This window comes from Gigantopelta aegis, chromosome 15 (assembly GCF_016097555.1).
Source record: "Gigantopelta aegis isolate Gae_Host chromosome 15, Gae_host_genome, whole genome shotgun sequence".
Taxonomy (NCBI): Eukaryota; Metazoa; Mollusca; class Gastropoda; order Neomphalida; family Peltospiridae; genus Gigantopelta; species Gigantopelta aegis.
The window spans coordinates 29,521,653-29,549,045 of NC_054713.1; the positions used below are offsets into that span (position 1 = coordinate 29,521,653).

Here is a 27,393-nt window from a genome sequence, read left to right on the forward strand (position 1 = left end):
CTAGTAGAGACACTTGTAATCTGTTTTATTTCAGTTATGTACCCTCTAGGGCCTCCACGAGTCCAAAATATTTGGACTCCAAGTCAAACTCGACCCAGACCTGAGTAACCGACACCTACACTAGATAATAATGAGACTATATAGCATTATGCATCTTAATTCAAGCGTTAAAAAATGTATGTGAAATTATGCAATTGTATTGCATTACACATATTCGACTTCTGTTTCCCCTACATGTTTCATAGTCCTATAACGTAACCAGAGGCAAGCATATGACAAAATTATGTTATATATTTTAAAACATAATTAAATAAGAGTGCTCTTCCTTGCATGGGTACTCAAGTCCTGTAAACGGACTCCAGTCTTGATAGACTCGGCCCATACTCGAGTATTCGTGGAGACCCTAGTATCCTCGAATTAATTTCTGGCGGAATGCCTGAATAATGATAAAATTGTCACTGCAAAAACAATTTTACAATGTTAACAAAAACTTATTTTGTTTAATGACACCATTAGAGCACATTGATTTATTAATCATCAGCTATTGGATGTCAAACATTTGGTAATTCTGACATATAGTCTTAGAGAGGAAACCTGCTACATTTTTTTATTAGTAGCAAGGGATCTTTTATATGCACCATCCCACAGACAGGATAGCACATACCACAGCCTTTGATAACCAGTCGTGATGCGTTGGCTGGAATGAGAAATAGCCCAATGGGTCCACAGACAGGAACTGATCCCAGACTGACCTCGCAACAGGCGAGCACTTTCCTACTGGGCTACGTCTCTCCTCAATTTTCAATGAGACGTGTGATAGCTGCCATGGATTTAAGTTATGTGGATTGTGGTCACGGTACAAAAACCAACTTCGGTTGATGAATACTGTAATCTCTGCTTTGCACAGACTTGTTTGATACTAAGAAGTGATGTAACAGTTACTTATCTGGTTCTTACTTCTCATGTATATTATCTTTGTTCGCAGATTATCGGTGATGCAAGCAGAGTATTAATGCTGTGAGCGGTCTGACAGATGGACATCATTAGTCTAAGATAGCCAAACTTCATTTTTCAGGTATGTAGAACCATTTTCCCACTTCATTTCTATCTAACAACCGTGGGAATATAGCTATTTTCTGCTACTTCTCGTCCCATCTAGTGTTCTATCCTGTCTATGGATGATGCTTATAAAATATCCCTTGCTGCTAATTGGAAAGAGAAGCCCATTGCATGGTGACAGTGGGTTTCCTGTCTCATCTGTGTGGTACTTAACCATATTTAATTAAGCAAGGGTGGGAATTCTCCTCGGATCAGCTGTTTTCCTCTCATGGAGCATTGTGTTTCCTCGCATTTTGATCATCCTTTCCTCCAAAATGTGTCAAGATGGCACAGATTTTAACCAAGGATTTTAAGAAATTCCAGGACCCCCCTAGATTTCCTCTTTTTTCACTGTTCACCAATTCCCAACCCTGTGCTAAACTTTAGTCCTATATATTAAATTCTGCAATTGAAAGTGATAACACAAGAGTTTCTCGTCCAATAATTGTAGAATTATAATTGTAATACAGAGATTGTCAATGTGCGAAGATTAAATTGTTGAATATATTAATTAATTAAAGCAAGGCGTATGTTTGATGACTATGCATGTAAGTTTCTTCTAGTTGTCCTGTTAACTGGTTCTTTTCACAGAGCTATAACTTTCATTGTATTTTTAAGATAGTTCATTTTAAAATCAGTTTAAAATCTTTTTATGATGTTTAGAATGAAAGATTTTGATGTTAGATTGGTGAAAATGTTGATAATTGTGTAAATGTTAATATTTAATGAAAAATGTTGATAATGGTGAAAACTTTGATAATGAAATAAGTAAATAAATGGTTGTTCAGGTTACTAGAAAGTTCCCACGTGCTAAGAAAATTTAGAAAAATACTACATTTACCACAAACTATTTGAATAAAAACTCCACCATGTAAATGTTGATCAGTCGTGTTCTAGTACCAATGTTCTACACTCGGTTTTATAACTTACTCTTCTTTGGCTAGTGGACAAACAAAATTTACTAGCCAAGCTTAAAATGTTACTCGCCACAGTGCGACACTACTCATTTTGTATCATTTATGAATGTGTTGTAAGTATCTGGATTGTTTTCGCCAAATTACTAAAATCAACGATGAGTTCCGAATTGTACCGACAATTAATACGGAATTCACAGTGATCAATCGGACAACTTCGTAAATAGTGAAATGTTCCGACTGCACAATAATGTCAACAAATTTCATTTGTTTTCGCTGCTAGGACTCTGAACGCACATTACAAATAATTTAATACTTAGACGTTTTTGGAGTCAGTCGCCAGATGGCGACGATAATAAATTCAGTCAGTCGCCACGCCAACATTTTGGTCGCATTGGCGAAACGTAGAACACTGAGTACTATTATTTAAATCAAGGTATGGGATGTAGCCCAGTGGTAAAGTGCTTGCTGATGCATGGTTGTTCTGGGATCGCCCCCTGTCAGTGGGTCCATTGGGTTATTTCTTATTTCTGCCTGTATACTACGACTGTGGTATCATATGTTCAGGGCTAGATCTGGCACTCACCAAATTTTAGAAACAATTGACTAATTTAATTTTTATTTGGTGAAAAAATTTCATATAATAATTAGTGTTTTGTTGGAAAATAACTGTTTTATTTTGTTTTGGAAATAATTTAGTGAAATGTTTTGTTCACCCAGAGCTAGCCTTGTATGTGCTGTCCTGTCTGTGGGATGGTGCATATAAAAGATCCCTTGCTACTAATGGAAAACTGTAACAGGTTTCGTCTCTTAGACTGTGTAAAAATTACCAAATGTTTGACATTCGGCAGCCAACGATTAATAAATCAATGTGCTCTAGTGGTGTAGTTAACAAAACAAACTTTAACTTTATTTAAATATGAGATACACTGTATGTACAAGTATTGATTCAACAAGAACAATGATATGAATGAAATAAAGTTTGTTTTGTTTAACGACACCACTAGAGCACATTGATTTATTAATCATCGGCTATTGGATGTTAAACATTTGGTAATTCTGACACGTAGTCATCAGAGGAAACCTGCTACATTTTATCATTTTATCTTATAGGATCTTTTATATATACTTTCCCACAGACAGGAAAGCACATACCATGGCCTCTGTCCAGTTGTAGTGCACTGGTTGGAATAAGAAAAAAAAACAATCAGCTGAATGGATCCACCGAGGTGGTTCGATCCTGCGACGCAAGCATCTCAAGCGAGCACTCAACCCACTGAGCTAAATCCCGCCCTGATATAAATGAATGACGAAGTATCAATTTATCTATGAAACGATTTTATAGAAATAATAATGGAAATGTATGTCTTAACCTATAGGTTACCAGGCCCATATTTTATGGTATCCTGTACAATAGTTGAGAGACACTATGCTTATTTCGATTCCAGTAACATACAGTGTTTGTTTTCTCTCCAGATTTTCATTGATACAGGTGGTCTGAAAAACAGCCACAATGTCTAAGCAGTCGTCAGGAAAGCCGACTCCTAGACACATGATCACCCCACCCGGAATTCAGCTCAATCCTTCTATGGTGCACAAAGGGGCATTAGGTGAGATGTTAGATCCAGGTCTGTCATAATTACTTTAAAAAAAAGTAGCAGATCTATATTCAAGAATGAAAAATATCTAAGAAGCTATTTAACAAGCAGGAAGGGTTGCAGGGGGCAGTGACCTCACCCAACTGAAAATTACACTGGTTGAAAGGCAATTTAAAAAAAAAAAATTCAGTTTGCTTTGACGTATGAAGAAAATGACAAAAATGACAAATGACTTTTTTTGTGTGTGCAATTTAGAAAACAATTGGCCCATAAATAAATAACTTACAGTAGTAAATTCCATAGTATGAAAAAAAGTGTTCTCTGTGAGACGGACTATAGTTGACCTTTTGACAAAATGAATGACTCTTTATCATTACTGTAAGATTTTCTTAAACCTAACCCGTTTTTCTTCCGGGGGAGGCCTCACATACCCCCTATCATGTGTGGTTGCATTCAGCACACACATTGTAAATATTCAATTTCATAGCGCCATACCCAAAAATGTATTTCTGGCAGAAATACTGATATTGTATGTCTGTCTGTTCATCTGTCACATAGTTTTTTGGACTTTTTTTCCACAAAGTCTCAGGACATGTTTTGTGTAGCTTTATCATATAGAGTTAGAGATTGGCCCATTTTGACAGAGTTATGGCCCTTGAACTTGGGCGATATATTTCATTTCATTTCATTTCAACTTATTTTCGTGCTTATATCCAGTTACGGTTCAAGCATGCTGTCCTGGGCCCACACCTCAGCTATCTGGGCTGGCTGTCCAGGACAGTGGGTTAGTTGGTAATTATTAGTGGTTAGTGAGAGGGTGTTGTGGCCATTGAGTCATTAAAACTTGCTCTGTGTGGGAGCCGGTACCAGGTTGCGAACCCTGTACCTACCAGCCGTATGTCCGATGGCTTAACCACGATGCCACCAAGGCCGGTTAGGCGATATAAAAAGTTCTTGGGCCCAGTAGGGGACATAATACTGCATTAGCAGTACTCTCAGAATATTTATTTTTTTCATTAGTTTTTTTTTTTTTATGACATTTAATTTAGTTTTTTCTTAACTTTTCCCACTACTTAAAGATTTTTGAGAGAAGTTGAGTTTTACCTATTGCATATGTTGATATGTTGCAGGTGTGTATTGCACTGTCCCTATAGCTGAAAGCCAGCTGTTTGGGCCATTTGCAGGAGAGGTAATTCTCGAGGGCGATGATGAAGAGGTCAATTACAGATTTGCCTGGGAAGTAAGTAAACTGTTTTACAAATGATATGACTTGGGTATAAAACAAAATTGTTTTGAGGAATGTGCCCCCCACCAAAACGTTATGTATGGTAGGATATTTTTAAAAAACCCCCCAAAAAACCAAACAAAATAAAACCCTACTACATAAAACCCTATGAGACGATTTCCTATGTCTGGGTTTCGAAACACCGGGTTATATCAAAACCTAGGTTTAACACTGGTTTACGTAAAACGCTGAAAAACCTGACCAAGACATACACCCGTGGTGTATTTCACATGTGTGTGTTTTACCAGTGTTTACAAAACCACGCTTTTTACATGGGTTACCCGCAGATTTGGAAAGGGACATAAGCAAGGAATAGCTTACACTTCATCACTTTGTAGTTGAAACTCGTTACCGGTATATTATTAGCATTTGCGTTCGAGATGGGGGATTAGCTTCCTGCTCCCCTCCCCCCCCCCACCCCCAAATGTGGAGCAAACCTTCACATTCTGTCAAAAATGATGGACATATTTGGGAAAATGAGCTGGCCTGAAAATATTTCCCCATGTATTTCCATCATTTTACTCACAGTATTAGTTATAATCCATGTCAAATGCTTACAGAACCCTACATATCTGTTGGTAATAATGCAAAAATGCTTACAGAACCCTACATAGCTGTTGGTAATAATGCAAATATGAATAAACGTTTTGTTACTGGCATTTCCCTTTAATTCTAACATAATATTAAAAAACAAAAGATGGGACGCGTATGCTTGAGGGCACCGAGATAACGTATGGTCAACTTTTCAAAACTGTGGGCCTGTACCGCCTTGTTCCCCCTTTATTAAGACGAGACAAACACGAAAGTATGTCATTATAAGACTGCAGTCTATGATAGACGTTTATTGCTGTGATACCGGTTGTAACCGATCAACTTTCATTACTAGTACTCACTGTTTTCGTGCAGTTCATACACCATGAAGAAAATGTTTATTTTTACTAATTTAATAAATAACTATATTTATTACCCCCAGTGACCACTTATAACAGGGAAAATATTTTCCGTATTTTTTCAATGAGAAATATTATGCAGTGTTGTGATGTACAATATTACTGGATGATTTGACGCTTACAAACAAATGACTTTGTTGGTACTAAATATAAGATCATCGCGATTTGGCAGACACACAAAATGACGTCATGTATTTTAATGAGTTTGCGTTCACAACTGTTTTAATATTAAATTTATAACAAAATGTCATTTTAACGAACTCATTATTTATATTTTTAGCAGAATAGCGATAACTTTTGTTTTTGAAAATTATCTATTAACGTGATTAAAATGCAAAGTTATAGCAATACCCAGAACAGTGTGTAAAGTGGTTTACATTGTTTCTATAGCCTACATGTACGTGCATGTGCGCCTAAAATAAAGGCGTTTAGAGAAAACATAGCTGGGGTAATAAATAGAATAGCAAACTCATTACCAGTTATTATCAATGTATGTCCCGAGTGAAATACTTTTCATTTGTCACTCGCTAAAGCTCGCGACAACTAAACATTATTTGATTCTGGACATAATTTTGATAATAACTGGTATCTCGTTTATTATCCTCTATATATCTCAGGAGCTTTGTTGTTCATTCGCCACGAACATGGTGAAGGGGTGGATCTAATTATACAGTCGTGCTAAAAAAAACAGGCAAAAGGGCATCTTGTCTAAAGGGGGAGGGGTTCGAACCCCCCTACCCTCACCCTGTGTTCGTTTCTGTACAATGGCGTAGGCAGGATTTTGTATTGGGGGGGGGGGGAGGCACCTGGCAGCCAAGTAAACAATGATATTGAGTACGCCACTGATCACCCCTAATTTTGCCGGGATTGGGGGGGGGGGGGGGCATGGCCACTGTTTCTGTAGTGGCTTCAAATAATCTCTAAAATATGTTCACATTTCATGGCTCTGCAATACTGCCGAAATTATCCATGAAGAAAAGTTACTTTGAGCAAACCCAGCGAAAAACCACCTCAAGGGAAGGTTTAAACAAGCAATACAGTTGTAACCCAGTGTTAAACTAGGATTACTGAAAACCCGACATGTGAAATGCACAGTAAACATGACCCAGGGTTTAACCTAGGTTTAAACCATATGTTTCCAAAACCCACTGATAACCTAGACATATGAAATCGGCTCTATAGGTCTATGTAAAATGTTATGTATGTATGTATTTTTTCACCTACATATCTATTTTTTTTAAATTAAAATTTAGGATTGGGTCTTTCTTGCTGAACTTATAGAATTCATCTTTGTATGTAATATTTAGCATGATATGCACATGGTATTCGACGGAATCAGAGTACAAAAAGATCCTTGTGAAGTGCAGTATTGGACAAGTACAAAGAAGGCTGTCGGCAGTGCGGATCAAAAGAGAAGAAATGATCAGAATGACTGGAAACTGTTAAAACAGCCTTGCATATTATCACATTGTCTTATAGATTGTTAATGGCATCCCAGAGCTGTGTCTGAAACCACTGTTTAATTTTGGAAGAAGGAAGGAAATGTTTTATTTAACAACACACTTAACACATTTTATTTACGGTTATATGGCGTCAGGCATATGGTTAAGGATCACACAGATATTAAGGGAGGAAACGCGCTGTCACCACTTCATTGGCTACTCTTTTCAGTTAGCAGCAAGGGATCTTTTATATGCACCATCCCATAGACAGGATAGCACATACCACGACCATTGATATATCAGTTGTGGTGCACTGGCTGGAGCGAGAAATTACCTAATGGTCCCACCGACAGGGATCGATCCCAAACCGACCGCGCATCAAGCACGTTTAATTTTGGATTTGATTAGTGATGTCAAAAACTAAAAGTGTCCAGACCTTTTTGAAATTCAGGGAATACCAAAAGACTAGCCATTGTTACAGTATTTTATTAGAAAAAATTCTTGTTTGCAGGTGTATGACCAAAAAACTAGCTATTGTCACAGTGTTATATTTAAACAAAAATCTTGTTTGGAGGTGTATGACCAGAAAACTAGCTATTGTTACAGTATTATATATATTTTTAAATTCTTGTTTACAGGTGTATGACCAGAAAATTAGCCCTTGTTAGGTCAAACAAAATAAATTTCTGGTCAAAATTCCTGCGGTATGACATCAATTTTTGCTGGGCTATGACATAAAATCGCATTTGGAACCAAAATGCCATCGCACATGAACTATTTAATTTAACTATGCCCCTTATTTCGATATTAAATATACCCACCTTTTCTGTGCTTTAAAAAAAAAAAAAAGGTGAAAAGAAAGAAAGAAAGAAAGCTGCATTGTTGCATCAATTCTGAAACTTTGGTCTCACCAGAGACTGTCTTTTTTTGGGTTGGCCTTACAGTATTATATATATTTTTTAATTCTTGTTCTCAGGTGTACGACCAGAAGACGAACAAGCTGCTGCACATCATCAACGCCACGAAGCCGCGGAGTGGCAACTGGATGAGATACGTCAACTGTGCACGCTTCTTCGAGGAGCAGAACATCGTGTCCGTGCAGAACGGATGTGAGATTTTCTACAAGGCTATCCGGGTATGCTACACTTTATCTTTGTCATACTGGAGTTAATTATGAGGCTTATTACAGTTAGATTTAAACAGCTGAGAGATTTTCTAAAAGGCTATCAGGGTATGCTGCGCTTTTACTTAGTACTGTGGTCTTATTGGAGTTAATCATTAGGCTTATCCACATATGCTGTGCTTTTACTTAGTACTGTGGTCTTATTGGAGTTAATCATTAGGCTTATCCACATATGCTGTGCTTTTACTTAGTACTGTGGTCATATTGGAGTTAATTATCAGGCTTATTACAGAGTTAGATTTAAACTGCTGTGAGATTTTCTAAAAGGCTATCAGGGTATGCTGCGCTTAAACTTTTACTTAGTACTGTGGTCGTATTGGAGTTAATTATGAGGCTTATTACTGAGTTAGATTTAAATGTTTGTGAAAAGATGCATTTTTAAACAGTGAGTTGGAAGGTAAATAGTATTTAATAGATATAGTATTTAATAGATATGAATGTAGTTTTTTATTTCTTATCTATCCTCAAAATCAAGGTTTAAATAAAATTTAAATGTCTTTTCCAACTAAAACTTATTGCACTGCAATCAGTTTGTGATTGACTTAAATATGTCATAAAGCAGTGAATTTGATCGTGATAATTTCATTGGATTGGCTCTCGCATCCAGGTCATCACAAGTGTGGTGCCATTGGAGTCAAGATCATTGCACTTGATATTAAAAACAAAATCGTACACAGTGTTTTTGCCAGTGTGTCTGTAAAACAATAATTCCTAATGCATAGTTGGGTCTAAAATTCCTTTTTTAATTACAGGTAAATATGTTGAATGTAATTCTTGATTAAATATTTACTTTTTCATTCTAGCTTTTAAACTTTTATGTTTTTACAATGGGAGAAATGATAATGCTTGTTAAAACCCCTGATGTTTGGAAAATGTACTTAATAAATATTCTTGTCTTGTTTGACTGGTTATGTCAGGTTGTGAAAATCAACAATAAAAAACAACAACCAACACATGTTATTTTTGACATTTATAGTATTTTACATATTTATAATACTTGGATTTATTTCTTCTCTTTTTTAACCTCATTTTACCTTGATTTTTGTACAGCCAATATCTGCTGGAGAGGAACTTCTAACATGGTATGCTCCTTTTCGTGGCCAAAGTAAACGTCAAGGAAACCGACGGAAACCAGTGGTGCTGGATGACTCAGGTTTGTTAAATTCTGAGCTATTAACTGTAAAAACTGTATACAGTTGAATCCTGTTGGCTCGAACCCTGTTGGTGTGCGAAAAAGCGTTTGACCCATCGGGTAGTTCGACCTCACCATTCGGTCAATATCGTGTAAGTGTAACTCAGGACTTCGTTTTTGGTTCAAGCGTTCCGGTGTGTTCAACCCTTCCGAGTTCAACCCAATGAGATTCTACTGTAGTTGTAAGTTGTTATTGCTGTGTCATGCTAGTAGTTGCAGTATTCACCATACTCTCAACCTTAGCCCATAATAAAAAAAGTAAGACATGTTTTGATTTTTCCTTCAGTAGATGGGTATTTTATGTCTGGAAACAAACTAATAGCACCAGAAACCTTTTTTTATCCCGTTTGTTGAAGTAAAAATTTTAAATACAAGTTTTACTTTTTTGGTAGCGGCGACGTCAACTTTTGCATTAAAGTTTAATGTTACGGTTTTGCATTAGATCAGTTTCCCACAAACTGTAAGTCCCGGTTCATTGAAACTTGATTCAAAGTTGCATCTCAAACCCACTCACCCACCCCCACAAAAAGGAAGACCATATTGAAATTAGAGCACACAAAATAAGCGACAATTCCAAATAGTCTGTGATCATTAACATGTTTTTCTGTTGCTTATTTTCAGGTGTCAAGGAGACCAAGAAAATAAAGAAGAAAGGAAAATCTGATGAACATTTTGATGAAAAAATGAAATCTCTTCTACTTTACAAATACCTAACAAAAGATGGGAAAATGAACAAGTTGAAAACCGAAAAGAAGCCCAAGGTTTCGACGGAATCAGATCATAATGAACTGAACACAGAAAAATCTGAAACTAAAACTACTAGTGACAGAAAGCCATCGGAAAAAGTTCAGAAAGCCAAAGCAAACGTGAGCATGACGTCTGATACAGAGGTGACTCCGAGGTCAAAGGTCACAGGTCATACATCCTGGTTAACTCCGGACATGATCCTTCATAGCGAGCATTCCCCTGACAAAGTTTATCAGTTTGTTATTCGCAACGAGCACAAGGTTAAAACTAAAAACGGAGGAACGATGTATGCGTGCGACATCTGTGGTGCTCCGTACAACAGGATGTTTAGCCTCAAACGACATGTTATCAGACAGCACATAAATGCGAAATACCTGACCCTGGCAGACATCACCAACTGCATGGTCAATGTGGTGCAGCAGGAGAAAAACGTCCAAGTGAAATGCAACTTGAAGAAGACGAGAAAGGCCAAAAGCATCCCGTCGTCGGGTGACCTTGACATGCCCGGTCTGTATAGGTGTTTTGTGTGCGCCACATTGTTCGATGCTGCCGAGGAGCTGAGGAAACACGAATGTGACAAAAAGTATACGTCCAAGTTACACTGCTGCCCAGTGTGTCCGCTCAAGTTCATACTGAAGATTGATCTCACTCGACACACAATAAGCCACACTGGTACGTTTTCTGCATTTCTAGTTCATAGGTGGATACAGAAACTACCAAGGGACAGACTGTAACTTTAAATAATGGGCACTTATAATCCGTCCCATCCTCCTATAAATAATTTCAGTTTGGTTTGACATAAAAACAGAAGTAAAAGGTTTTTTTAAATAAAACCCCCCCAACCATTTTTAGGTGCAAATAAAATAAGAAATTGGTTTAGAAATAAATAAAACTAATAGAAACCAAAGTAAGAAAATGACACTTTCAGCGTTATGACCGCCATTTTGGTTTATGGACTGGTATAGTCTTGCTATAATGAGATAACTCTGATTATTTCTTGTTGTTCCCTCTGCAGTTAAAATTCATCAAATAAAGCTATAAAACTAAAAATGGCGGCCCTAACGCTGAAGCATCACTTTCTTTCTATGTATGTATTACAGTTTTATTTATTTCTGAACCAAATAGTTTGTCAATTGCACACAAAAAAATTTGTTTTTTATTTCCAAAACACTTTTACTTTGCTTTTTACGCAAACCAAAATTATTTACAAAAAAACATTTTTTATAGGAGGATGGGGATGTACTATAGATGCTTTATTATATACTGAAGAAAAAACCCGAAACTCATGAATATTAATTTAGTTTTCTTTAATTTATTTAAAATTCGATTACAGCCATGTTATGTGCTGTCCTATCTGAAAGTGCATTTAAAGGAAAAAATAGAGCAGGTTTCCTCGAATTACCAAATGTTGGACGCCCAATAACTGATGAATAATAAATCAACGTGCTCTGGTGGTGTCGTTACACAAAAACTAAACTTTTAACTGAACTTCGTAATTATTTCTGATACATGTCTGATCCCCATATTCTGTCTCAGTAGGAAACGTATTGGGTTACTGGGGGAACAACAATTTAAATTACGAATTTTAAACTTGGCATTAATCCAGATACTGACTCCAAACCCTGAGTGAGTGCTCTGCAAGGCTCAGTGGGTAGGTGTAAACCACTTGCACCAACCAGTGATCCATAACTGGTTTCCTGCCTGCCATAACTGCTATCCTGCCTGTGGGAAGCGCAAATAAAAGATCCCTTGCTGCTAATCAGAAGAGTAGCCCATGTAGTGGCGACAGTGGGTTTCCTCTCAAAATCTGTGTGGTCCTTAACCATATGTCTGATGCCATATAACCGTAAATAAAATGTGTTGAGTGCATCGTTAAATAAAACATTTCTTTCTTTTTCAAACTTGGCAGGTTTTGTCTTGTTTAATGATACATTCATTTAGCATAAATAACACTAGGGTTTTTATTTAAAATATGTCAAATAACAAAACAGAAAAATTTGATTACATTGTGACAAAAATCAGTATAGAATGTGCAGATATTTAAAGTTGTCTAGCAACTAAAGGGAAGTAACTCCTTTTATAATTGGATATCTAAAAAATGCCAAATTTATATCCATTAATTGTTATTAGAACACTAACCAACTAACTTTTATACACATATGTATTTACATACATTTATATCATATATACATTTATATCATACATACATGATGATGATTACTAGGTTATTTTATTTTTAATTTTTCTTAACAATTTAAAAAATTATATATTTTATTTTTCCAGAAGGAATTGACACCCCGTTCCCTTGCAAAATCTGTGGAAAGTCATTTATGTCAAGTACAAGTATGAAAAAACACACCCAGTTCCATTCGGGAAACAACTTCTCTTGCAAGGTGTGTCCAAGCAGGTTTTCCAGCATCACAGAACTTCTGAAACACACCAGTAACAAACATATACACTCGGCATCAAAGCAAAGTGTGGGTATTTTAAAGAAAAGTGTGATGAAATCATCAAAGTCAAAGTTTAAAATGCACAACAAACAAAAGACTGAGGCGGAAATGAATTCTGCAGTGGTAGTAGTTGATGCTATTGTAGTGGATGAAGCGTCCATCAAACCAACAGCAGCAGCAACAACAGCAGCAACAGCAAAATCAAGAAAGAAGAAAAATAGGAAGATGAAATTGATGCAACATTCCAGCAAGCCATTTGACAAGAATTCTGTTTCTGGTACTAATCCCTTCTGTCTTTTCAGTAGTAGACGACATGCTGCGATTTCTTTTCGACAGCTATTGCTGTCACTTATTTTTTGTCCTTACATTATTTACCTCACTGCAATTTTTACATAGTTAAATATGTCTTATGGAGGGACATTATACGAACAATGTAAAAGTCCAAATTATCCCCAGGCTTACGTTTCATTGCCCCTTTCTCCGATGGTATTCCATTTTCCAGTTTTTAACAGCATGGAAATAGAATACATTATTTTTATAATAAATATTTTGTGTACATTGATGTTTTTAGCTCCACTATGATGTTCGTCAGTGGAGTTTTTTTAATACAGATTTATCCAGCATTCATCTGTCAGTCCATATGTCAATTTTTCCTTTGATGTCTTATCTATCTTCTACAGTTTTGATTGAATTGTTCTGAAACTTGGTACAATGACCCTCTGAGGTACACTCTATAAACTAATAGTAATAGAGGAAATACTTAGGACATTTTGAATTTTTATTTAATTAAAAAAATATTTAATTTAAAATTTAAAACTGTATCTTCTAAAGCTTTGATTGGATAGTTCTGAAACTTGTTACTATGATTCTCTGGGGTGATCTTTGTAAACTAATAGAGAGATATTTTAGAATTTGTGATTTTTGTATCAAACTCAAACATTTTAAATAGAAATTTAACATTGAACATTTAAAAGTATATATTCTGCTAGAATTTTGATTGAATAGTTCTGAAACTTGGTATTATGATTCTCTGGAGCAGTCTTCACAAACAAATAGATATTTAAAAAAAAAAGAAAAAGAAGTTTAACAGCAGGTGGTCTTTACAAATTTTCTACTATTGATACAATTGTTTTTATAGTACAATACATCATACTAAGGGGTATCATCAGCATTACACAGATAAATACATCAGGAATAATGTTTGGCTGAATTATTTCAAATTTCGTTTGATTATAGGAAGAAATACTGAATTTATACATGCAATTATTTTCTATAAATATCAATACTGAGATACTACAAAGACATTATGATGTCTAGAAAGGTATTGGTTATTGTGATATTCATATTCTAAGCAAACAAATGTAAGTAAATTTTAATTTTAATAAGGCAGATATTTATTTGCCGAAAACCTTTTAAAATGGCTACAAACTCAGCATAGTGATTTAATAAATTAACATGCCTTCTACATTCATTTTAATAAATTAACATGCCTTCTACATTTATTTAATAAATTAACATGCCTTCTACATTCATTTAATAAATTAACAAGCCTTCTACATTCATTTTAATAAATTAACATGCCTTCTACATTCATTTTAATAAATTAACATGCCTTCTACATTCATTTTAATAAGGCGTATCATAAAATATTGTTTGTTTCCGGTTACCCGACCGACCCTAATTTGAACCTGCCGACCCTAAAACTTTTTTTGTATATCCAATTTTTGTTTTTTTAATATAACAACGATTTCCACGAAAACATTCCAAAACTATCACAAGCACTAATTTGGTGTCATTTAGGGGATAACCCTACTGTGTTTTCCGATTTGCGGATGTATATCGGTGGTTTTACTGAAATTTAGTGACCTTCTGATAAAATAGGGGAGGGAATGTTTACCGATACTGATGGAGTTTACTGCCAAATCAAATGATTAAATATGTCAGTAAGATCTCGATGAGTTTCGTTATTTTTTTTAAGTGGTCACTGGGAACTTCGCGGGTTTACTCTAAAAACAGTGTCAGAATGACCATGAGTTTTACTGAATTTACTGGTTTCTATCCAATTATGGTTCAACCAAGTCTGTCCTGGACCAGTACAGAAGTTCAGTGTTAGTATGAGAGTAAACCTGCCTATTATTAAACAGCAAGGGGTCTTTTGTATGTACTCTCCCACAAATAGGTTAGCACCATGTTGCCTTCAAAATCAAAATGCCTTGGCTTTTATAAATTTATAAGTTGCCCATGTAAAAAGAAGCCTTTAAACACACCTATGTGGATAGTACTACATACATTTTTTTTTGTATTTCCTTTTTTTAATTAAGTTATGAAATAGATATAGAAAATAAAATGGCCATACGGTTTTTGTCCTTTTGAAAATTGTATAATGGAAAAAAACCCACTTATATTTAAAACTGCACATAAAATATGCCCCCAAAACGTCACTTTACCATGCCTTACTTCATTTCTAGGGACCGGCCTCGGTGGCGTCGTGGCAGGCCATCGGTCTACAGGCTGGTAGGTACTGGGTTCGGATCCCAGTCAAGGCATGGGATTTTTAATCCAGATACCGACTCCAAACCCTGAGTGAGTGCTCCGCAAGGCTCAATGGGTAGGTGTAAACCACTTGCACCGACCAGTGATCCATAACTGGTTCAACAAAGGCCATGGTTTGTGCTATCCTGCCTGTGGGAAGCGCAAATAAAAGATCCCTTGCTGCCAATCGGAAGAGTAGCCCATGTAGTGGCGACAGCGGGTTTCCTCTCAAAATATGTGTGGTCCTTAACCATATGTCTGACGCCATATAACCGTAAATAAAATGTGTTGAGTGCGTCGTTAAATAAAATACTTCTTTCTTTCTTTCATTTCTAGGGAAAACACTGTGATGAATGGTATTGTTAGTTTGCATAATGCATTTCTATACATGCAGATGTTATTTTGGATACCGGTAGTCAATACCTTTATTTAATATCCATAAATAAAATTATTTTCCAAAATAAAATATTTTTCCTACCTACCTACCCTATATTTTTCCAGCATGTAATAGGAAACAAGTAATTTTTTTTTTTCTGCCTAAATTAACATGCCTTCTACAGTCATTTAATAAATTAACATGCCTTCTACAGTCATTTAATAAATTAACATCCCTTCTACATTAATTTTAATAAATTAACATGCTTTTTACATTAATTTTAATAAATTAACATGCCTTCTACATTCATTTAATAAATTAACATGCTTTCTACATTCATTTAATAATTAACATGCTTTCTACATTCATTTTAATAAATTAACATGCCTTCTACATTCATTTTAATAAATTAACATGCCTTCTGAATGAACATTTTAATAACTTTAGAAAGTTTCATTAAAAAAATTAACATGCTTTCTGAATTAACAGGTGACCATTTTAATAACTTTAGAAAGTTTTATTTAAAATTAAAAAATAAAATAATGCAGATTGTATTTTGTTGTATTTTTCAGTTGACAAACCATTTTCATGTCAAGTTTGTGGCAAAGCATTTCCCAATGAAGCAAGGCTGAAGATGCACGAGAGTTACCACAAAGATCGAGTGTACACCTGTCGATTCTGCAGTGTGAAACACGTGAAACTGGCCTGCTACCGGAAACATCTACAAAGAGTGCATCCAGAATCTTTACAGAATGGTGTCCTAATTCGAGATGCAAATGGTGACAAACAGCAGCGTACTTCTTCTGTTCAGGTGAAACAAGCAAATATCACTTCTGTACCTGCACAGCAGATGTCGCCAGTTTTACCCGATAAGCAAGATGCAGAGGAAGAAGAAAAAAATGTGATGAAGAAATGCCCAGTAGAATGTGATGATACGGCTGTTGAAAGTTTCCTGCCAAACCATGACAGTGAAGAGACTGGTGAAGTGGAATTATGGGAAGGAGAAATAAAGTCGCCAAAATCTGGGAAGCGATCACGTTTTAACTTCGCTTGTACTGTGTGCAAGAAAAAATTCAACTGTTACGTCAACATGTGTCGACACAGAAGGTTAGCACACAGGACACGGAAATACGGTCAACCGACTCTTTTATGTCAACGAGAGGCAGCTAAATTACGAGATACTGTTATCGTCAGCGACTACATCCCTATTCCCCCGGAAATGAACTATGCAAACGTCGCAGAAAATATTGCAACTAATCTAAACCATTACCTTGATGGTGGCCAGGATGCGATAGCATCATGTCATAAATATATCAAAACCCTTGGCACAAATTCTTGTCTCAAATCCAGAGGAGAGATGCCAGGGACGGTAACATGGACAAAGTTTAATTTTCCTAGTAGTTTCCAACCCTGGGAGGGAGTGGTTGGATACGATATCGATGAGGAGCTGCTGAAAGTGTATGATGATCTCGATATTGACAAGCCTGCTAAGGGACGGAATATCCGTCGCAAATGTAGGGGGGCTAATCCAGAGGAGAGTTGTTCAGAGAATTCAAGTGATGTCAAAAACAGTAGAGTGGCTAATTTTGAAGCTGACGGCAGTGTTGACAATGTGCCAAACATGAAAGTAGATAAAAGTGTATGTGAAAGTTTGGAGAAGGAGAATCCAAGCAATACTGAAGCTAAATCTGCCACAGAATGGATTCCAAGTGCAATTGTTAAATTTCAGGACAATATGGAGGATTGTGCAATGAGGGCTGATGCAGCTGCAAAACAAAATGCTCAGACAACTACTTCTACCAAAACAGAACCACCTGTGATAAGTGAATCTGAGATTAGTGGTGAACAGGCTTTAGTATCTGGCTGTTTGGACTTAATCTCAAAAAAGAATGATGTGATAGAAGATGATGACATTCATAAGAATGAAAGTAAAGGTCATCAGTGTGAGGTAACTGTTTTGAGTGATGAGGAAACTGCTAGAGATGGCGATCAGCGATCTGTTTCCAAGTCTGTACAACCTGTGAAAGTGGAAGACCTTGATGAGGATGTTAAGGCAGTCGCTAAATGTGAGGGCGGTGAAGTAACTCTGAGAAAAGCTTCGGAAGAAACTGCTAGAGATGGCGATCAGCGATCTGTTCCCAAGTCTGTAAAGGTGGAAGATGAGGAGGTTAAGGCAGTGACTAAATGTGAAGGCGGTGAAGTAACTGTGTGGAAAGCTTCAGAAGCTGCTATTGATCTGGATGATCTACCTTCTGAATCTGAATCTAAGACTTCAGTTATTGTTAAAAACAAGGAGGTAAAAGAAACTTTCAATGCAGAACTTGTAAAAATTGAAGAAAATATTAAGAGTACAGCCTGCCAAAATGATGATGCATCTTCATCTGAATTTCTAGTAATGTCCAAGGATATATGCGAAGCAGCAAGTATGGAACCTTTGGATAATTCTCAAACTGAAAATATCTTTTTTAGACAGAACAGTGATGGTCCACCTTTGTTGATGCCAGCTATGGTTAGAAATGACAGACGGCATAGCTCGGGAGATTCTTCAGATGAAGGAAGCTTTGGTTCACCACCTCCTCTGTTGTCACCAAAAGAACTAGATGATGAGCTTCAGTCACAGAGTGACAGAAATCAAGAATGTTTGGATACTAAGCAAAAAGATGTTGAATTTGATAAAGAAAAAGGTTCTAATGTAAGGATACTCGCAGAGAAAGAAAATGAACAACTGCCTCTTGATTTAACTTCTGGTGATCAGCCTTCACTGAGTAATGAACAATGTTACTTAATCTCATCTATGAATAGATCACAAGACAGTAGTTTGCAGCCGAGACAGTCTAGTGGAAACACAGCTAATGACACCGTGAATAACCATTTTGAACTAGAAGGGAGTGCCAAAGAAAATCTAGCAGCAGATACTTTCATCAAGTTCTGCGAGCAAGAGGAAACATCTACCAGGACATATCCATGTGATTCAACTGATAATGGTGATTTTAACAGCAAACAAAACTTAAATAGACATTTGTTTCTGGACAATCATATTCAAAATCATTCCACGAAGGAAAAGCAATATGACAGTGGAGATAAAGACAATATTGCCAAAAATCCTTTCGTGCCAACACAAATTGTCAAGAAGCAAAGTGACTGTTTTATAGCATCTGCAATACTTGCTGGTTATGCTAGAAAGTCGACAAATGATCAAAGCAAAATGGATAACATTTGTGAAAGTATCAACATGAATCAAACTGTAGAGACTGAATCCTCAGCAGAATATAGAACCAAAGACATTTCCTTGGTCACTAAAAGCAAAGATACCATCTTACCCAATGACAACAATGATTCTCGCTGCATCATGCCTAAAGATACATCTGCCAACAGTGACTCACCGACTACTACAGATAACACCATCACTACTAAAAGCAAAGATACCATCTTACCCAATGACAACCATGATTCTCGCTGCATCATGCCTAAAGATACATCTGTCAACAGTGACTCACCGACTACTACAGATAACACCATCACTACTAAAAGCAAAGATACCATCTTACCCAATGACAACCATGATTCTGTCTGCATGATGCGTAAAGATGCATCTGTCAACAGTGACTCACTAACTACTACAGATAACACCATCACTACTAAAAGCAAAGATACCATATTACCCAATGACAACAATGATTCTCTCTGCATCATGCCTAAAGATACATCTGCCAACAGTGACTCACTGACTACTACAGATAACACCATCACTATTAAAAGCAAAGATACCATCTTACCCAATGACAACAATGATTCTCTCTGCATCATGCGTAAAGATACATCTGCCAACAGTGACTCACCGACTACTACAGATAACACCATCACTACTAAAAGCAAAGATACCATCTTACCCAATGACAACAATGATTCTCTCTGCATCATGCCTAAAGATACATCTGCCAACAGTGACTCACTGACTACTACAGATAACACCATCACTACTAAAAGCAAAGATACCATATTACCCAATGACAACAATGATTCTCTCTGCATCATGCGTAAAGATACATCTGCCAACAGTGAGTCACCGACTACTACAGATAACACCATCACTACTAAAAGCAAAGATACCATCTTACCCAATGACAACAATGATTCTCTCTGCATCATGCGTAAAGATACATCTGCCAACAGCGAGTCACCGACTACTACAGATAACACCATCACTACTGAAGGTAAAGATACATCTGCCAACAGTGACTCTCTGACTGCTACAGATAACACCATCACTACTGAAGGTAAAGATACATCTGCCAACAGTGACTCTCTGACTGCTACAGATAACACCATCACTACTGAAGGTAAAGATACATCTGCCAACAGTGATTCTCTGACTGCTACAGATAACACCATCACTACTGAAGGTAAAGATACATCTGCCAACAGTGATTCACTGACTACTACAGATAACACCATCACTACTGAAGGTAAAGATACATCTGCCAACAGTGATTCACTGACTACTACAGATAACACCATCACTACTGAAGGTAAAGATACATCTGCCAACAGTGATTCACTGACTACTACAGATAACACCATCACTACTAAAGGTACCTCCAGCGATTGTTCTGTTACTGCCATGAAAGATGATACCTTTTCTGTTGTAAACCAAAACAGTCAGGAGATACGAGTCTCTGAGCAAAATAACAAACAAAGATGTCAAGGATACAAATTGCATTCACATCCTGTAATAAAGAAAAAGAGTAAAATGTCCAAAGCAATAAATTTAGAAAAAATAGTTGAAAAAATGAAGGCTACTGAATCGCACACAGAACGAAAAGATATAAAAACAACAAAGGAGCCATCAATGAATGGAAGTAATTTTGTTTGCTCCAAAAATGTTTGTTCTATGCAATCAGAAAATGATGGAGCTGTTGTTTCTCGGGTTAATGAAGTGGAATATCTGTTTAAACATTGTGATTGTCAAGAGAAAGATGCTCTTGAAGTGTCATCACAAACTGTAGACAAGATTCTAGCAGACGCCGAGAAATCTAATTCTGTCAATAACCATGAAGTGAAACATGATGTAGACATGATTTCCAAATGTCCTGATCATGATAAGTTTAAACAATCCAAGATATATGAGGATGATACAACCAAAAATACAACTTGTGAAAAACTGTTTGATCATGTGACTGTTTTGGATAGGGATACAAAGGTTGCAGACCAAAATAGAGATTCAAAAGAACATGAGATCATGGCAATAAGAAATGATGAAGGTTTAAGTTCTTCTGTAGTAAAAGATGAGAATGTATTTGATAAACCTTTTGAAAAAGTCATTGAGATAAATAATCTAACCAATTCTGACGGACTATTAGAACAGAACAAACTAGAGGTAACATCGAAAACTACAAAATGTGTTTTGAAGAAGAATGAGCTAGATTTTGTGGATTTTTCTAATGAAAATAACACTTGGAAACCATCTGATAACAACAATCATAATGATGACTGTAGGAACCACTTGAAGAAAGAAGCCACCTTGTCTTTAGAACATGAACAGAATAATTTATTTCCAGATTCCACAAAAATGATTCCTCAGATTCCTTCATTAGAGTCTGATGACAAAGTGCCAAATGCATCCAATAGATGTACTTGTGGCTCTGACACAAAGATGGATACCACGAGGGAAGCAAAATTGGGTTTCAAAAATAGCTCAAATAGAGATTCTGTTTGTCTGTTGGTCGACTGCCATAAAATATTAACATCATCTGTGATATCTGACAAGAATGAGCCATGCAGAAAATCATTAACAGATTCTGATAATCAGAATTGTGCAGATGATGTTGTGACTCCATTATCTGATGACTCAAACACTCACAACAAAAATGTTGTTGCATTAACATTGGAAAACTTGCCAAATGAATTAAAATGTCAGAATTTCGAATCAAATAGTGTAATATCCATGATATTTAGTGAGAAGAACTTACAGTCACAGTTTCCTCCCTCTAAAGAAAACAATGTGGCTGTTCCAGTACCTGAAAGTCCAACTGGGTCACTCTCTGAAGACAGTAATGAATTGGTAAGAAAAAATTCTGAAGCCAAGAATGCAAGGACTACCCAATCTGAGAACAGTGAATTAGAAACTAATGCAAGGCAGGCATCAGATACACATTCCATCTTGCTCAAGCACAATTGTTCCAAGCAGCCTGAAGAAGAGATGAGTCGATCAAAAAATATTTTTAAGGTGGACGAAGATCATTCCACATCATCTGAATTTGTAAACATTGACAGTGGTCCATCTTTTAGTGATGCCAAAGAACTAGACTGTCTTTCTGCTTCAACATTCTCAAGTGAAAAGAAAGTGTTTGAAAGCAGTAACAAACTATGTGATAATCCATTTGAATCATCCACCATCAACAACAGTTCACTCATAGAAAAAGCCACTGAATCATCTATCATTCAAAATGATGTACTGTTAGAAAAGACTAGTCATACATCTAGTCTGTTGGAATCATCGACCATCGAAAAAGACTTGCCACTGGAAACTGTAGGTTCATCTGAACATTCTATCATGAACAGTGATGTATCTGTGAAAATGTCCAACATGAATCCTGCTTCATCAGAGTCTAGTATCATTCACAAAGATGTCTTTGTAAAAGAGACGTATGGATCTTCTTGTTCATTGGAATATTCTGCCATCCATAAAAATCTACCACTAGAAAAGAACAATTCTCTCATCCATGAAGATCTGCCTGTAAGAGATTTACTAGCAATGACTGATGAGTTTTCTGGTTCACCTAAATCTTCTGTCATCCACAAAGACCCAGCTATAAAAAAAATTAACGACATGTCCAGTTCATCTGAATCTTCTATCATCCACACAGATTCACTTGTAAAAGGTTTACCAGTTGAAAGCAGCAACAAGCTTTCTAGTCCATCTGAATCAATCATCATAGACAGCGATTTACCTGCAGATAAATCCAGTGAATCTTCCAGTTCATTTGAATCACATACATTGGACAAAGATTTACCCTTAGACGAGACCAGTGAACCGGGCGAGTCTGAACACAATGAGAAACTATGCAATAAGTCCATATCATTTGAAACTAAAACTTCAAACAGCATTCCAATCAATTTACATCAGAACAAAAACATTGATTCTTTAGCTAGTAATAAGGTGACTAGTAATAAGGTGACTGCCACAGGTAATTCCAGGATCTCACTGAGTATTGACAAACTGCCTGAGAGTATAGGTGACTGTAAAGACAAGTTACCTCAATCTGTAGGCAACTCTCAATGCAAGCTACCTGATTCTATAGATGGTGACTCTCAAAAGCTAGCTGATTCTATAGATGGTGACTCTCAAGAGAAACTATCTGATTCTATAGATGGTGACTCTCAAAAGAAACTATCTGATTCTATAGATGGTGACTCCCAAAAGCTAGCTGATTCTATAGATGGTGACTCTCAAAAGAAACTATATGATTATATAGATGGTGACTCTCAAAAGAAATTACCTGATTCTATAGATGGTGACTCTCAAAATAAATTAAATAATTCTATAGATGGTGATTCTTTAAAATCACATGCCTCTGAAGGTGACTCCGTGAAAGATAAAGTAGATCAACTAAGTGATAACGAACATACCATGTGTGGCCTTGCTGATCCTCCATCTCTCGGAGATTCTAACTCTTCTCTTGTACCTAGAGGTGACCCATCTACCTCTGGAGTCATTCACCTTTCTGGTAAATGTGATGCAAGTGCTAATGACAATTTAGTTGAAAACAATCCCAGCAAAGATTGTCATGAACATGACATGGCTGTCGGAGAAAAAACGTGTTGTAATAGTTGTTTATTAGAAACGTTGAAAGAGTGTACATTTGCAAGAACGGAACTGTCTGATTTAGATTGTAAAGTTGGAAGTAATATGGAAAACATTCAGAGTATTGATCTAGTGGAAAATGTTGATGCAATGTCGAAACCAGTACCAGATGAGTTGCAGTTTGAGCGTGTTAACTTGCTGAAGAATCTATATCTGCAGCAGAATGGTACTGCTAATTCCAGTACAGAAGCAGATATTGTTACTAATGACGACAGTGTTTCTGGTCTAGAATCTGCGTCCATCTTGTCTACTTCAAACATGTTCCGGCACTTCCTCCGGCCCACTGAAGACCCTTTACAGAACTATGAGCACGTTATGTTTGGAAAGCAAGGAAAGATTGTTTGTGTGTGTGCTATTTGTAGGAGACAGTTCTTGTCAGTTGATTTGCTGTTGCGTCACCACTGGAAGAAACACCCATCGATCGATTTCAAATTCATTGAAGTGGAACAGGGAAGTGATGTTGATCTCCTGTACTTCCCATGGCCGTGTAATTTCGGTCTGTTGGCCTCAGCTTTACCTATAGCTGAAGACTACCGGAGTCTAGGCATCTACAAATGTACCAGGTGTGCCAGCAAGTTCAAAAACATCAACCGTCTGCATGTTCACATCATAAACTGTGACCCAAACCGCGAACCTGTGATCCCAAACAGCAAAAAGAAAAGGATTCAGAAAAGAATGAGAGCGAAAATGGTTGAGTTTAAAGAAAAAGAAGCTCAGGTACAAAATAACTTGAATTCAATGTTGACAGATTCGAGTCAGAGAGAGGCGAAACACGAGCCCAGGGGGTTCACAGGTTGTAGGAAGAGAAGAATGATCAGGAATAACGTGGACGCTGTGATAAAGATCCGAAAGAAGAGAAACTACGAGCTGCTGTACAATCCACACAACCACGTGCGACGGCGTGAGATGATCAGCCTGCTGGACACGCATCAGTGCAGCGGCTGCAAGGCCAAGTTCAAGACTCTGCACCTGCTGGAACGCCACGCCACCAAGTGCTCCAACAAGGAGACGCTGCAGAGCCTGAAGCCAGTGCAGAACAAGTTCATTGATGAGGTCACGCAGAAACGGAGACACATCTGTCACTACTGTTCAAAACACTTTATTTACCTTAAGAGTCTGGCCAATCACTACAGGGCTTTCTGTCCCGTGAGAAAGGAGAAGAGACGTAACGGGCAGATAACTGACGATGATCTGGATCATGAAAAGCAGGCGAGAACACAGTTGGAATCCCAGGAACAGGAAGTGGAGCAGGACAAGACGGATGGAAAGAAGAGAAAAGGTGGCTGGCCAAAAGGAATGAAAAGGAAGAAAGGACGGAAAAAGAGGACATGGACAATTGTGAAGAGACGAAAACCAAGCTCTCCGGAGAGTGAGGGAGCTCATGAAATTATATCCAGTCCACTGTGGAATCTGGATCTGTACCAAGACTACAGTGAGGTGCTTGCTACTGATGAGCCTAAGGAGGAGGAGGTAAATAAATCACAGACAGACATGGACAAAGATGATGATGATGTGTCCAAGATGCAATCGTCCACAAATATTACTGTCAGTGATATGCAGGAAACTCCAGAACAAAAGAATGTAACTCTGAAAAAATCAGCTTCAAAAGCAAAAGGTTCAAATATGAAAAAGAATCTTCAAGAATCAACCAAGAAGGTTTCTAGAGGTACTGGCAAGTCTCCTGGTTTAAGTGCTACAAGGAAGTTGTACACGGAGGACAAGCTTAGTGCAGAAGACAACACAAGTTCTGAAGTTGGTGCTAAGTCCAAGGATCCTACCCATGAACCTTTGATTGGGAACAAGAAGAAGCAAAAAATTGTCAAATCCAAACCAGTGAAAAAAGTCAAACAAATTGGCAGTCTTCTAAATTCCGAGTTGCCTGAAAAGAAGAAACGTTTAGGAAACAAATCTGCAAGCAGTTTAAAGATCAAAAAAGAAAAGTATCGAAATGGAAATGAAGATAAACTTGAAGATAAAGTAGATACATTACCTTTAGTCAATGCACCAGATTCTATAACTGAACCTCTCTCTGCTGGTGCAGGAAAGAAATCCTTGTCAAAAGGTCATGGCAACCTCCCAAAAGTTGAAAATAATTATCTTGACACCGCAGATGACACTTCTGAAGAAATGTTGTTAAAAAAGACCAAAAATAAAACAATTTCCAAGAAGAAGACAGCTGATAAATTGCATTGTACTAAAAACATTCTGAAGAAATCTAAAAATGCTCGTGGTGGCATCCAGAAAATGGTTGATTGTTTTGTGGAGGAAGGGATAGTTTCTGTCAAGACTTTGAAAAAAACTTTAGGTACAAAGACAAAACAGATCAAGTCAGTTCCAAAGAAAAAGGCATCATCAGATATGACACAGAAGCCTGATCCTTCTAACTCCAGCATCCATGAACTACCTGTCATTATTGCAAAAAATAAAAATACATCAGTTGTAAAGATTTTTAAGGTTGATACATCAAATGAATTGTTTGCCAAAAAAGGACAGAAAAAGAGATTGAAGGTTTTGTCTCAAAGCACACCCACAGTGATTAAAAGCATTTCCAGGAAGAAAAGTCCAGTTGTGAATAAATCTAAGAAAAAAATTCTACAGTTGAAAGACAATTTATTGGAGATAGTAGGTGATGAATTGGCTGAGGATAAAGAAGGTTCTTTCAGTAATGGTAGCAATATGGGCGACTCCTTGCTTCAAAAATGTGATAAAACTTCGGATCAAACTGCCACATCTGCTTGCAGTGAAACCAAGTTGGTATTGACATCAAAATTTGCCTGTAAAACTGCCAGCAGGACCAAGCTTTCTCCTTGTAGCAAGGCAAGACTGGCATCTGGGAAACAGAAAGGAAAACCCAGCCCCAGAACAGCGGTCCCAGCTAACATGCTTTGTGGTAGTGTGTTGTCGGTGACCCCCGAAACCCAGTCAATAGCCAGCCCCCAAAAATCACCCAAGAAGCTTGCATCTGGTGCTAAATGCACCATCTCTGAAACTCTGGATGAAGTGGCCTCAAATTGGCAAGGGAAACCTACAGGCAAATCGCCAAATTCACCCAAGTGCAAAGCAATAAAGCGACTGTTCCAGGATAGACGCAGTAGGAGTCCTAGTCCTAATATTAATATAGATACTGTTTTCAAGAAGCGGAAACCAAACTCGGTGTCAAAGGTACAAAATAAAAGTTTTGTGAATTCCAGAGGTCTGGCAGTGAAGCAGAAGAGTCCCCAAAAAACATCGCCAGTCCGAGCCAGGAAGATGAAAAACATTCACATTTAAAGGCATATTGTCACAGACCACTGACGTATTTAAAGGCATATTGTCACAGACCACTGACCTATTTAATGGCATATTGTCACAGAGCACTGACCTATTTAATGGCATATTGTCACAGACCACTGTCCTATTTAAAGGCATATTGTCACAGACCACTGACCTATTTAAAGGCATATTGTCACAGACCACTGACCTATTTAAAGGCATATTGTCACAGACCACTGACCTATTTAATGGTCTAACAAAGTATTACCTGAACAAAAATAATTTGATTTGTCCCTAAATGTACTTTATTCAACCATCTTCATAACCACCATACTCCATTTATTAATATTTTGTAAAAATAATTGAATTATGGCAATGGTACATAATTCAAAAACTAAAATTGCCGAGAGGGTTGACATGGATTTCACTCCATCATGGTTCAGTTAAGTTGATGCGATAGCTAGATTTGGTTTCCAACAATTAATGTAATTTTTGTATATTATCCATTTT

At 37.0% G+C, this 27,393-nt stretch overlaps 1 protein-coding gene across 1 annotated transcript; it reads left to right on the forward strand.

The window, feature by feature from the left end:
* Positions 1–999: 999 nt before the first annotated feature.
* Positions 1,000–27,012, forward strand: LOC121389750. Its single transcript, XM_041521398.1, has 8 exons — positions 1,000–1,075; positions 3,489–3,622; positions 4,741–4,850; positions 8,264–8,422; positions 9,521–9,623; positions 10,284–11,081; positions 12,693–13,136; positions 16,340–27,012. Exons 2-8 carry the CDS (start codon positions 3,526–3,528, stop codon positions 26,899–26,901), a joined length of 12,273 nt encoding a protein of 4,090 aa, XP_041377332.1. The 5' UTR covers positions 1,000–1,075; positions 3,489–3,525; the 3' UTR covers positions 26,902–27,012.
* The last annotated feature ends 381 nt before the right edge of the window (positions 27,013–27,393 follow it).

Excerpts from the sequence above, each read along its gene's own strand:
- LOC121389750 (XM_041521398.1), top strand. The coding sequence starts at position 3,526 with ATGTCTAAGCAGTCGTCAGGAAAGCCGACTCCTAGACACATGATCACC. Across the intron at positions 4,851-8,263 it reads ATTACAGATTTGCCTGGGAA|GTGTACGACCAGAAGACGAA; the intron begins GTAAGTAAACTG and ends TCTTGTTCTCAG. Across the intron at positions 11,082-12,692 it reads ACACACAATAAGCCACACTG|AAGGAATTGACACCCCGTTC; the intron begins GTACGTTTTCTG and ends TTATTTTTCCAG.